General features: G+C 40.6%; 1 protein-coding gene across 3 annotated transcripts in view; it reads left to right on the top strand.

Moving 5' to 3' along the window:
- Positions 1–14,669, top strand: part of LOC126365997 (uncharacterized) — a 119,126-nt gene that overhangs the window by 4,110 nt on the left and 100,347 nt on the right. For all 3 annotated transcript variants that reach the window (XM_050008820.1, XM_050008821.1, XM_050008822.1), the window contains exon 2: positions 5,661–5,863. In XM_050008820.1, coding sequence (XP_049864777.1) covers positions 5,661–5,863 — 203 coding nt within the window. The remainder of the gene's footprint in view (positions 1–5,660; positions 5,864–14,669) is intronic.

Raw genomic sequence — 14,669 nt, forward strand, 5'->3', positions numbered from 1 at the left:
TGTTAAAGTTTTGAGAACATACCTTCACCGAAGAGTCAAGCAGTATATTGCTCCCTCCTACGTATATCTCGCGAAGAGATCATGAGGATAAAATCAGAGAGATTAGAGCCCACACAGAAGCATACCGACAATCCTTCTTTCCACAAACAATACGAGACTGGAATAGAAGGGAGAACCGATAGATGTAGAAGAAACATGAGTCATTTTAGAAGAGATAGGGGATCCAATATTAGAATCAGAATTTAAGAGAGCTTTGGAGGACTTAAGATCAAGTAAGGCAGAATGATAGATAACATTCCATCAGAATTTCTAAAACCATGGAGAGAAGTGGCAACAAAACTACTATTCATGTTGGTGTGTAGAGGGTATGAGTCTGGTGACATACCATTTGACTTTCAGAAAAATATCATCCACACGATTCCGAATAGTGCAAGAGCTGAAAAGAGTGAGAATTATCGCACAGTCAGCTTAGCAGCTCATGCATCCAAGTTGCTGAGTAGAATAAGATACAAGAGAATGGAAAAGAAAATTGGGGATGTGCCAGATGACGATCAGTTTGACTTTAGAAAAGGTAAAGGCACCAGAGAGGCAATTCTGACAATGCATATAATGGAAGCAAGGCTAAAGAAAAATCAAGACACGTTCATAGGATCTATCAACCTGGAAAAAGTGCTCAACAATGTAAAATGGTGCAAGGTGTTCGAAATTCTGAGAAACATGGGGGTAAGGTATAGGGAGAGACGGTTAATATGCAATATATACAAGAGCCAAGAGGGAATAATAAGAGTGGCCGACAAAGAATAAAACACTTGGATTAAAAAGGGTATAAGACCTGGATGTAGTCTTCCCCCCTGCTGTTCAAGTGGTACGTTGAAGAAATAAAAGTAAAATTCAGGAGTGGAATTAAGATACAAAGTGAAAGGATATCAATGACATTATTTGCTGACAACATTGCTACCATGAGTGAAAGTGAATAAGAATTACATGATATGTTAAATGGAATGAACAATCTAATGAGTACAGAATATGGATTGAGAGTAAATCAGAGAAAACCGGTTAACAATAAAAGTAATATTGTAGAACAAAAGCAAACTGGTGCTTTTCATGTATTAAAAATGAAAGTAATGAGAAGTAGCAGAAATGAGAATAGCGAGAAACTTAACATCAGGATTGAGGAAGTTAAAGACTTCTGCAAACTAAGCAGCAAAATATCCAATGATGGGCAGAGCAAGGAGGGCATCAAAAGCAGACTAGCATTGGCAAAAAGGGCATTCCAAGGCAAGAGCAGTCTACCAGTATCAAACATAGGACTTAATTTGAGGAAGAAATTTCTGTAATGTATGTCTGGAGCACAGCATTATGTAATGTGAAACATGGACTGTGGGAAAGCCGGAACAGAAGAGAATCAAAGCATTTGAGATGTTGTGCTACAGGTGAATGTCAAAAGTTAGGTAGACTGATAAGCTAAGCAATGAGGAGGTTCTGTGCAGAATCAGAGAGGAAAGGAATATGTGGAAAACACTGCAAGGAGAAGGGACAGGATGATGGGACATCTGTGAAGACATCAGGGAATGACTTCTGTGGTACTAGAGCAAGCTGTAAAGGGCAAAAACTGTAGAGGAAGATAGAGAGATTGGAATACATCCATCAAACAATTGAGGACATAGGTTGCAAGTGCTACTTTGTGATGAAGAGGTTGTCACAGGAGAGGAATTTGTGGCGGGCCGCATCAGGCCAGTCAGAAAACAGATGACCCAAAAAAGAAAGGACAAGTATACCTCTATGTATAATATTTTTCTTAAATTTATCATTTTAGTGTTTCACAAGACAAAACTGAATATGTTGAAGATTAGAAACTGTTGTGTTTACAGTTGTTCGATTTAGAGTTTTAAATATTATGTTCTGGCATTGTTATTGTTACAAAGGAAAAAAAAAAAAAAAAAACAGTGTTTCACAAATGGAAATGCATTTCTAAATAGTTAATTTGTTTATTCCCAATGTAGGAATCATGTGGATATTATTTTGTTACAAAGTGAATATGTCAAAATCACACAGGTTTTTGTTTGAAAATTTTGTATTAGATGAAAGAGAAGTATTGTCATTGTCCTGTTTTCTTTTCTTCCTCTTTACACACTATGCTGTCGCAGTTATGTGACACACCACATCATCATTACATTATAGGATGAGGCCAACATACAGTATAGGTAGGTTCAGCTGAGTCAAGTAGGACTGGAACAGATGTACAGTAACGGCATCACGTGTGAGGCATTCTGGTATAATGACGAAATTTGTATGCTTAGATTGTCACCAACCCTGTGATAAGCTGCAAAGAGGTGAAATGTTTTTTGTGTGTCGGTCCAATGGTTTCCTTAAGCTTCATCTTGTACAACAAAGGTATAATTCTCAGCAAAATCAGAAATCACCAAGACCTCACCTCCTTTAAGTTCATTTCTAAATCTTTTTTTCTAAGTCTGATTGTCGAATGGCTACAAATAATTGATGTCTCTGATCTTTTCAACATACACAACATTTTTTATGTGACACCAAAAGAAAAAGTCCAGTGGGGTTAAACAGGGCTTTGTGATGGCCAAGGTATTGGGCCAGCCCTGCCTATCCACCTTCCTGGAAAGCGAGCGGTTACTGAAATGAGGTGGGGCGCCATCTTGTTGGAAAAACACAAGCCCCTTTTCCAGTATCATCCATTTGGGGAAAGACATGCTTTGTCAATATGTCACAGTAAATGTCCCCATTTATTGTTTTTTTTTTGTTTTTTTTTTTTTTTCTACAAAATCTAAACGACTAGTCACACAATCTTCCATAAAACTGCACCAGACATTAACTTTGTGAGAGTCACATTGATGCTGAATAACTTCATGTAGATACTATGCCCCCCCCAAACACTGCAGTTATGACGATTAACTGTTCCACTGACATGAAATGTAGCCTCATCAGAAAAAGAGTACCTTTTTTAAAAAATTCACATCGTCATCAATTGTATGTAGAGAGTCAACAACAAACTCATACCTTTAGATTTTATCAGTTGGTTTTATTTCATGCAACAGCTGCAATTTGTAGGTGTGCAACTTAAGTCTTTTATGCACATCATACACATTACCTTTAGGCACTCCTAATTGTAGACTATGTGTGGCCAATGATTTCTTTGGGCCCTGAACACACGAAACACTGATCTGTCCAACAACATGTTCAGAAGTTCTCAGTGTACCTGGTGATTTTGCTTTTACAACACTACCGGTTTCCTTGAAAGACTTTAGCCAATGATGGATAGTTTTTTCTGCAGGTGGATCACCACCATACTGATGTCAAAAATTATGTTGCACTGACTCCTTTTCACAAGCCAGATAACACATTGCTCTTTCTGTTGCGGAGTACACATTGTTGCTGAGTTGCTCTGCAATGCACTGCATGCACACCTGGAATGAACTGAGGGAACAGAGGAAACAAACAGCACTGGTGCCATCTCAAGGTCAAGCAGACCTGCCAGCTGCAGGGCAGCCAAACTTGGAGAGTTGATGAATCAAATACCACAGACTAGAATAGTGTATGTTACTTTGTAGAGATTCTAGGACACATTAAAAATATTGAGTTCTTTTTCAAACAGCCTGTATTGTTTTTGGATACCAATTGACACATTCCCACATTCCACTTGGTAGTGAGGTGTTGTAAATACAGTTGTTGTACATATAAATAACTAAACTTTTCTGTCTAGGCTTTTCATGGTAACAAATCAATTTGGTGCCCAATTCATTGTTCTTCATTTGTGATCAGTTTTGGCAAAAAATTCTTAAGTGGATTGACAATAGCAGTAAGACAAATGCCAGTCTGAGATTCACCGGATGAAGTGTAATCCACCGACAAAGGAGGTAGTGTGTAAAACCATTGTTTGACCGAGGCTTGAATGTTGCTTGTCAGTCTGGAATCCATACAAGATAGAATGGATAGAGGAAATAGAATCCAAACGAAAGCAGTACATTTCAATACAGGTACATTTAGTGGGTACTAAAGCTCAGGGAACTCCAGTGGCAGACATTGCAAGGTAGGGCCTTCTGCATCACAATGTGCTTTGCTGTTAGAGTTCATTGAGTAATCATTCCTAGAAGAAACAGCCAATATATTGCTTCCTCCTATATGCAGTACATCTAGTAAAAATGCCATATTAGTAATGTTGCAACTAGCAATTTGGATAAAATATCCCCCAACAGCCAAAAATGTCGTAGCCATACATAATGGACAACAGGTAGAGTATATCTAGTAATGTTGCGTAAAATTTACACATCCTTAGGTCATAGATGCTATTGAACATTTTACCACACTGGTTCTTGCAAAACCAGTGGCTGCACTGAAACTGGCTGATAAGTTACCTGTGTTCATCCTGACAGCAGTTTCTCAATGGTGGCTCAGACATGTAGGATCTTGTCTCCTCTGTAGTCATCAGTGATCCATCTGGCTGCATCTCCTAACAGGTCACCAAAGGACCAGAAAGCCATTTGGATCTGCTTGAAGCAAAACAAAGTAACACTTCATGGCGTCAAATCTTACTCCTTTTATTTAAGAATCACATTACAGAGAAAAATTACTTGATGTTATCATAAAGGTGCCAACGTCCTGCAAGAGACTTCTATAAGAGGTTCAGTTACCAATTCTACATAACATTCTTATTGATCCAGTAATGGAAAATTATGGATGCTAGACAGATAGTGGCATCAGAAGAGATAACACTTGCCATATGGAGGATGTTGTTTTTTTTTTTTTTTTTTTTTTCTAGTGTGCATTGTAAACATTTTGAAACTTGGGGAATGCTTTATACAGCAAGTTTCACTCTTTTTCTACAATAGTATGCATGAAGCTTATTTCATTGTCCCATAAAAAGAAATGACCTTGACGCTTGGATGAGCACATTAATTTGGGATCTACCTCAGGGGTAAACCACAAATTTTCATACATCATTGACTTTCCTACATCAGTAACTTGCTACTAAGTGTAGCTGGTACATTCAAATCTATTAGCTTTGCTGGTGATACAAGTGAAAGACATTGCAAATTTGATTGGGAACTGGACAGTAAGGCAAATAATATAGCAGAGAATCAGTTCCTGGTGTACAGTTCAATGATTGGCCTGTAATTACAACGAAAGTCAATAGATTCAGTTTCTCATGAGCAGTTCTGCTACAAGTGACATTGTGTTCTCTTACAGCGCTGATAGGATTAGTAAAATGGAGGGTATCAGCTTTCCAAGATAGATTAACAATATGAAGCTCTTATGGACTTCCTGCATTTGTATATATTTATTTATTTTTCTGTAATATTACCCACTGTGACAGGATTAGTAAAGTGGAGGGTAGTAGATTTCCAGGGCTGATTAACAATTTAAAGATCTCATGGACTTCCTGCATTTGTATTTATTTATTTATTTTTCTGTAATATTACCCATTGTCAGCAATTGTGACAAGGTGCTTTGCTTTCATACTGTAATTATTTTGATGCAATATGCGCTAATATTTTATGGCTGTAAGCCAAAAATGTTAATAATTTTGTACAGTTAATCAAAAGTGACATCTTTGTACTTCCATTGGTTGCTGTGTACAAGAATAAAATTAAAACACACTTCCAAATTATTGTATATATGTTCATGATGTATTGCAGATGCGTGTCCGGTTGGCGCCCAGTGTAACGAAAACAGTAAAATCAGCACAGAAAGTGTCACATGTGATGATGAAGCTGCATCCCTCAAGCTTGTGGCAGTTGCAAGGGAAGCGCCAATGCCTGATGGTTCCCAAGTGTATGAACTTGTATGGCAAACACCACCGTCTGTTATCTTACCATCAGTAACTTTTCCTGAAAATGGGGTAATTTACATTTTTTGCTGACACATAACATATTGAGAATTAGGTCAAAATGTCTGTATGCGACAGCATTTTCATGAACTAGCTAGTCAACACCTAGAGCAGGTTGCTATTCTGGAACTTTCAGAGTTTTAAAATTTTGAATGAATGAACATTCACATCTACTTATGACGGTTGGAACTTAAATAGTGGCAATTATTTATTCACAACTGATACAAAAGAGTTACATGTTTGTACCTGTTACCTGTCCTTCACAGAAGTCACCAGCGTTGTGTAGAACGCGTTGCCAGTTATGTGGAAGGCGTGTTGTACCATTAGCAGAGCCTGTTCTGTTGACGGTTTGAATGGAGCAGTCTAAAGCTATGGTGATTCTTGTGTATGATTGTGATGGTGTTATCCTAACACATTACGTTCCTCCATGGCAGACTGTCAATGCACAGTGTTACTATTTGTTTTTGGAGCATCACCTGCGACCAGCTTTGCAAAAGAAGCGGTGACACTTTCTGCGCAAACCATCCATCATTTTGCACAACAGTGCATGGGCACATACAACGCAAGCTGTGAGTTCTCTGTTCGGCCAGTGGGATTGGGGAGTACTGTACCATCCAACATACTCCCCAGACTTAAGTACTTGTGACTTTGATTTGATTCTGAAGATGAAGGAACCACTTTGTGGCATTCTCTTCAGAACTGTTCCAGCAGTAGACCGCTTCATTCGCACCATCAACGGAACGGGCTCTGCTAACGGTATACTACGCCTTCTGCATCGCTGGCAATGGTTTCTACACAATGCTGGTAACTACTTTGAAGGATAGTAATAGATACAAACATGTTACTCTTTTGTATCGGTTGTGAATAAATAGTTGCCACTATTTAAGTTCCAACCCTCATAAATAAAAAAGTAAATGTTCATTTATTCAAAACCTTATATTTCCAAAAGTTATTCACTGATCACGTTCAAATTTTGGCACAATGTTGCATTCAAATGTTTGTATGTGTAGTTTTATACACCTCCTGGAGTGCCATATACTTTGTTAGCAGAAATCTCATGTTTGTTTGTTCAAAATATTAAATCTCCCAAAGTTCTTCACCAACCAATTTGAAATTTTGATTCAACAATGCATTTGAGTATGCATGTGTTTTTATGTAACTAATGGCGTACCATATGGTACATGAATATTTATATTGTGTATATAATAAATAAAAATGTAAATGTATGTATGTTCAAAATCTTAAATTTCTGGAAGTTCTTCACTGACTGCTTTGAAATTTTGACAAAATGTTGCATGCAGATACGTGCATGTTCTTATAAAACAAATTTTTAAATATGTGAAAAGGAAAGTTGCTACTCACCTTATAGCGGAGAGGCTGAGTTGCAGATAGGCACAACAAAAAGACTCTCACAATTAAAACTTCTCTCTCTCTCTCTCTCTCTCTCTCTCTCTCTCTCTCTCTCTCTCTCTCTCTCTCAACTCGCACACACAATTGCAGTCCTGGACAACTGAAACCACATGGCAGTTTGGTTGTGAGAATTTAGTGAGAAATATTTGGTTAATTCTTGACCATTTTCTTTGATAGTCAGTGCAAATTTTTTATTTTATTGCGTGAAACAGTGGTTATATGGAGTGTTTCTGATTTGATTTGCAAACTTTTTGTAAAAGTCGTGTGTTTCGTGGTTCCTAAATTCTTCTTCAATTGAATTTAGCTGTTCATCAAGATAATTTCTTTTAGTTTGTCTAAGTATTGTAGCAGTTTTCTTTCTGACATTGAAAAATTTCGTTTGTGTGGTTTCTGGTTTGACACAATTATAATTTCAGAAGGCTTGCTGTCTCTTATAGTGTGTCATCACAATATGAATTCCACCTTGGCTGTTTTGATTTTTTCTTTAATCCAATCAGTTCTCCTGCTTTCTGTATAATTTTCATTTGGAAATCTCTCTAGTTGTTTTTAGGTTGTTTTCCCCATGTTTTTGTTGTGGTCTTCATACCTGAGACTGGTTTGATGCAGCTCTCCATGCTACTTTATCCTGTGCAAGCTTCATCATCTCCCAGTACTTACTGCAACCTACATACATCTGAATCTGCATAGAGTATTCCTCTCTTGGTCTCCCTCTACGATTTTTACCCTCCATGCTGCCCTCCAATGCTAAATTTGTGATCCCCTGATGCCTCAGAACATGTCCTACCAAACTGTCCTTTCTTCTTGTCAAGTTGTGCCACAAACTCCTCTTCTCCCCAATTCTATTCAATACCTCCTCATTAGTTATGTGATCTACCCATCTAATCTTCAGTATTCTTCTGTAGCACCACATTTCAAAAGTTTCTATTCTCTTCTTGTCCAAACTATTTATTGTCCAAGTTTCACTTCCATTGATGGCTACACTCCATACAAATACTTTCAGAAACGACTTCTTGACACTTAAATCTATACTCAATGTTAACAAATTTCTCTTCTTCAGAAACGCTTTCCTTGCCATTGCCAGTCTACATTTTATATCCTCTCTACTTTGACCATCATCAGTTATTTTGCTCCCCAAATAGCAAAACTCATTTACTACTTTAAGTGTCTCATTTCCTAATCTAATTCCCTCAGCATCACCCAACGTAATTCGACTACATTCCATTATCCTCGTTTTGCTTGTGTTGATGTTCATCTTATATCCTCCTTTCAAGACACTGTCCATTCCGTTCAACTGCTCTTCCAAGTGTTATTCTGTCTCTGACAGCATTACAATGTCATCGGTGAACCTCAAAGTTTTTATCTCTTCTCCATGGATTTTAATACCTACTCCAAATTTTTCTTTTGTTTCCTTTACTGCTTGCTCAGTATACAGATTGAATAACATCGGGGAGAGGTTACAACCCTGTCTCACTCCCTTCCCAACCAATGCTTCCCTTTCATGTCCCTCGACTCTTATAACTGCCATCTGTTTTCTGTACAAATTGTAAATAGCCTTTCGCTCCTTGTATTTTACCCCTGCCACCTTTAGAATTTGAAAGAGAGTATTCCAGTCAACATTATCAAAAGCTTTCTCTAAGTCTACAAATGCTAGAAACATAGGTTTGCCTTTCCTTAATCTTTCTTCTAAGATAAGTCGTAAGGTCAGCAATACTTCACGTGTTCCAGTGTTTCTACGGAATCCAAACTGATCTTCAACGAGGTCGGCTTCTACTAGTTTTTCCATTCATCTGTAAAGAATTCGTGTTAGTATTTTGCAGCTGTGGCTTATTAAACTGATAGTTCGGTAATTTTCACATCTGTCAGCACCTGCTTTCTTTGGGATTGGAATTATTATATTCTTCTTGAAGTCTGAGGGTATTTCGCCTTTTCCATACATTTTGCTCGCCAGATGGTAGAGTTTTGTCAGGACTGGCTCTCCCAAGGCCGTCAGTAGGTTAAATGGAATGTTGTCTACTCTGGGGGCCTTGTCTCGACTCAGGTCTTTCAGTGCTCTGTCAAACTCTTCACGCAGTATTGTATCTCCCATTCCATCTTCATCTACATCCTCTTCCATTTCCTCAAGTACATCGCCCTTGTATAGACCCTCTATATACTCCTCCCACCTTTCTGCTTTCCCTTCTTTGCTTAGAATTGGGTTTCCATCTGAGCTCTTGATATTCATACAAGTGGTTCTCTTTTCTCCAAAGGTCTCTTTAATTTTCCTGTAGGCAGTATCTATCTTACCCCTAGTGAGATAAGCCTCTACATCCTTACATTTGTCCTCTAGCCATTCCTGCTTAGCCATTTTGCACTTCCTGTGATCTCATTTTTGAGACGTTTGTATTCCTTTTTGCCTGCTTCATTTACTGCATTTTTATATTTTCTCCTTTCATCAGTTAAATTCAATATATCTTCTGTTACCCAAGGATTTCTACTAGCCCTCGTCTTTCTACCGAATTGATCCTCTGCTACCTTCACTACTTCATCCCTTAGAGCTACCCATTTTTCTTCTACTGTATTTCTTTCCCACATTCCTGTCAATTGTTCCCTTATTCTCTCCCTGAAACTCTGTACAACCTATGGTTTAGTCAGTTTATTCAGGTCCCATCTCCTTAAATTCCCACCTTTTTGCAGTTTCTTTAGTTTTAATCTACAGTTCATAACCAATAGATTGTGGTCAGAGTCCACATCTGACCCTGGAAATGTCATACAATTAAAAATCTGGTTCCTGAATCTCAGTCTTACCATTATGTAATCTATCTGATACCTTCTAGTACCTCCAGTAGTCTTCCATGTATATCACCTTCTTTTATGATTCTTGAACCAGTTGTTAGCTATGATTAAGTTATGCTCTGTACAATATTCTACCAGGTGGCTTCCTCTTTCATTTCTTACACCCAATCCATATTCACCTACTATGTTTCCTTCCCTCCATTTTCCTACTCTCAAATTCCAGTCACCCATGACTATTAAATTTTCGTCTACCTTCACTACTTGAATAATTTCTTATATCTCATCATACATTTCATCAATTTCTTCATCTGCAGAGCTAGTTGGCATATAAACTTGTATTACTATAGTAGGCATGGGCTTTGTGTCTATCTTGGCCACAATAACGCGTTCACTATGCTGTTTGTAGTAGCTTATCCACACTTCTATTTTTTTATTCATTATTAAACCTACTCCTGCATTACCCCTATTTGATTTTGTATTTTTAACTATGTATTCACCTGACCAAAAGTCTTGTTCCTCCTGCCACCGAACTCCACTAATTCCCACTACATCTAACTTCAACCTATCCATTCCCCTTTTTAAATTTTCTAACCTATCTGCCCGATTAAGGGATCTGACATTCCACGCTCCGATCCTTAGAATGTCAGCTTGCTTTCTCCTGATAACAGCGTCCTCTTGAGTAGTCCCCGCCTGGAGATCCGAATGGGGGACTATTTTACCTCCAGAATATTTTGCCCAAGAGGACGCCATCATCATTTAACCATACAGTAAAGCTGCATGCCCTCGGGGAAATTTACGGCTGTAGTTTCCCCTTGTTTTCAGCAAGTTGCAGTACCAGCACAGCAAGGCCGTTTTGGTTAGTGTTACAAGGCCAGATCAGTCAATCATCCAGACTGTTGCCCCTGCAACTACTGAAAAGGCTGCTGCCCTTCTTCAGGAACCACATGTCTGTCTGGCCTCTCAACTGATACCCTTGAGTTGTGGTTGCATCTACGGTACGGCCATCTGTATCGCTGAGGCACGCAAGCCTCCCCACCAACGCAAGGTCCATGGTTCATGGGACCCATACTTCTGTAATGTTTGATTCTTGGATTTTTTTTTGGGGGGGGGGGGGGGGAATATGTGGTGTTTTCCTTTGCCATTTCATTTTTGGTGTGAATTTAACTTGACTCTGGTAAGGTAGTGGTCGGAATCCATATTTGCCCCTCTGTGGACTTGAATGTCATTTATTTCTTTTTGGAAATCATAGATCACAACATGATCTATCTGAAATTCACCTAGCTGAAGTATTGGGGATTGCTTTGTTTTTTTGTTTCTTAGGGTTCTTTTGAAGTGATATTGATGTGATGTTTTAGATTGTTTTATTGGCACAATTCAACGAACCTAACACCATTCTTTTTAGGGGATTTGTCTGCAGAGTAATTGCTGACTGTTTTTTATATTTCCTCCGCTTGCCAGTTTGTGCATTGAAATCACTGAGAAGAATTTTTACGTTTTCCTTCGGCGGTTTGGACATTCCAATATCAAGTTTTTCCCAGAATTTTTCTGTCTTCTTAGGTTTTTTTTGGTTATCAATATTAGTAGGTGTGTGAACATTAATAATTGTGTATGTATTGTTGGTGTGCTTAATTCATTAGTAGGCAGTAATGATCATGGTTTAGACACTGCTGTGTATGGTTTCATAATTACTTAGGTTTAATTTTAACCCATTTATAGCTATAGCAGATTTAGTATCCCACATGTGGGTGATGCAATGCAAAAAGAGAGATGTGTCTTGGTAACCAAGAACAGTAGAACTTTGTTAATAACATGGAGAGTACAGAATAACATTTGGTTCTGGATAGCACTGAAGTGGTTTCGAAATGAAGCAACTAAAAGATTGCTCTGATCCTTTGAAAGTTTGTTGCTAACACAGTAACTCTTCTTGGGGGTACTAGCTGATTATACTGTTGGTTGCTGTAGCAAAACACTGCCATAAGCAAAGGCTGTACATGGAGCACTGGCAAAGTCTTGGGCTCTGACAGACATGCACTGCTCTGATTTATGTACTAGCAGATTTCTGATGTTGGACATTGAGACTGGAACTCGCACTGACCTGCAACCTGCTGGGTGGTGTTTTTATAAGGCCATTTGGCAGAGGACATCATGCTAGTATCATATGGCTTGTGGAGGCAAGCTTTTGCTGGCAGTGTGGCACCATCAGCTGTCACAGGTGGGGTGGGCTATGGCTGAATTGCAGGCATCCTGAAAGGGCGGAAACCTGCAGCACTCTGTTGATGTGCCATGTGGTTGGATTGTGAGGCAACAGCCAAATGCCACAGTCCTCGTTACTGTGGAGGAGTTGATGGAACCATCTCACTGTGTAGACAGCTGCTGAGCCATAGCCATTCCTCTCTTCCCCATGTGGGAGTCGTGGAGCTATATGTCTGTGTAAGTGGTGGCTGTAGTGGAGATGACTGCTTAATATACGGCATCCTTATTCTCCAAGGCACAGACAGTGGAGTCATCTGAGAGAAGTTTACATGAGAATAAAAGGGGGATCAGACAAGGATGTTATCAAGAAAGGTGACTGAGCTGCCAAAGGTGGTGTGCCCTGGCAAGGCCAGGTTTGCAGTGAAACTTTCAGGACCAGATAACAGGATTGCTGGTGAAGTCTAGATGGAAGCATGGATAGGGTGCTTTGAAGAGAAAAGGCTGGCACTTGGTAGAGAGGTGAAGACCACAGAGTATGCAGGAGATGACCATTATCAGAGACATCCCGGCGTAGGAGTTACTAGGGATGGCCCAATGGTGGAGAATAGTGAGTGAGCCATTGGCATGAAGGCCGGCAGCACGATGGCCAATAATGAATATGCTGGCAGTGCTGGAGCCTGAAGAAGCATTGGGACCAGGGTGCTGTAACCTAGGAAGTCACTGGGTCCAGGGGTGAGGTCATTGTTGGTGCTGGCTAAATGATGCAGTAGGTACCTGGCACAAGGGTCGCAAGGCACACGTGTCACCAACAGAGGCTGAATGGGAGGATGGCACCAGAGCACTGGCGTCTGATGGGAGATAGGTGCTTGAACGTGCAGTGGCATCTGGGACATGATGGTGCCAGCCTGGCAGCAGTGGTGGAGAGGACATGGAAGCAGCTTGGTCCAAATGCACCAGTGCAAGCTAAATGCCCTGAGAGGTCATTGGACACCTTGTCATGAGCAGTAGCAGGAGCCATAGCATTGAGCTACCCTCGGAAGGAAGGATGTCCACGGCTCCGGGTGTCCGACAGAATGCAACAGCAGTCAATGGAGGCGGTCACTATGCTGTCAGGGCAATGGATGAGATGAGGAGAAAACCTGGAAAAATGAGAGACATGCAGATGAAGGACAACCAGGCCACCAAAGGTAGCAAAACCAGACACCGTCAGGCCTTGTGACGAAACTTCCAAGGCAGGAGTACAGAAGATGCAGGAAAGTCTGTGAGGGTGCACAGTGTGACTGCAATGAGACATTCGGGGATGGCAACCAGGTCAGGGCGGTGACAGATAGGGTCTCACAGAAGGTGGAATGCACACCACAGAAGTAAGTGTTGGAGAAGAAGGCAAGAGCTTGAGATGGATGAGACCTTCACAGGGAAGTGAGGGGGCCAAGAAGGAGAAGGAGAGCACTGGAGCCAGGTGTGGAACATCGGCACAGACAGAAAGGAAGGTGGCAAGTTGACAGATGTGCCAGGCCCAGATTAGTGGAAGCAGAAAAGAGATTAATGACACCACCATCAGATGGAGAAGGGGCATCAATGAGGTTGGTGATTGCCGAGGGGACACAAAGTACGTTAGAAGGTCCAACGTAGAAGATGTTGACCTGGCCAGCTGCGAAAGGGCTGGTGTGCTGAACTGAGTGATGCTGGAGATGGTGGCACAGCAGTGGGAGTCATCACAGCAGGATATGCCAGAACAACAGGTGCCAGAACAGGCGGCGCCAGAGCAAGTGACACCAGAGCAGATGGTGCCACAGCAGGCGGTGCCAGAGCCAGGTCAGAGGGGACAGCACTGGAGGTAAGTGTGCTAGAGCGGCTCTAGGCCTTCGGGCCAGAGGCTGCCAGGAAGGAAACATTGGAAACTGCAAAAATGTGAAGGATGTGGTTCAGTGTGGCAAAGAATGCAGGCCATGAATCCAAGGCACTGATGAATTCCAGGGGAAGTGGAGGCAGCAGAGATGAGTCCTGGGCATGGGGGAGCGTCAGGATGGGCGAGGCACCATCAAATAAGCTCAGAGGTGCACAGGAAGTGCTGTGTGTGATGTAAAAGCTATGCTATCATGTCCACAGCATGAGGGGAACTGCCATCATACATTGCTGAATCAAGTGAGCAATGTCCTGGGTCAAACAGACCGTCTACTGAGCTCATACCTGGGGAAGCTGCAGGACTGATAATTCTGGCATGGAAAGAGCATGGCAAATTTACAAGTGAGACCAAGGACAAAAACATAAAAGATATTGACAAGAAACAAGGGAAGTGGACAGGCACAGAGAAACAGCACAAACAACACTGGAAAATGAATGCATCCACATTAGCACAATGTGGTAACAAGCCAAGATAAGAGACAAAATTGTTGCATAGGTATGCAGAACATGTTAGAGCAAAAAAACTGTGTAGACAACT

Source organism: Schistocerca gregaria, chromosome 4, assembly GCF_023897955.1.
Source record: "Schistocerca gregaria isolate iqSchGreg1 chromosome 4, iqSchGreg1.2, whole genome shotgun sequence".
In the NCBI taxonomy this organism is placed as follows: Eukaryota; Metazoa; Arthropoda; class Insecta; order Orthoptera; family Acrididae; genus Schistocerca; species Schistocerca gregaria.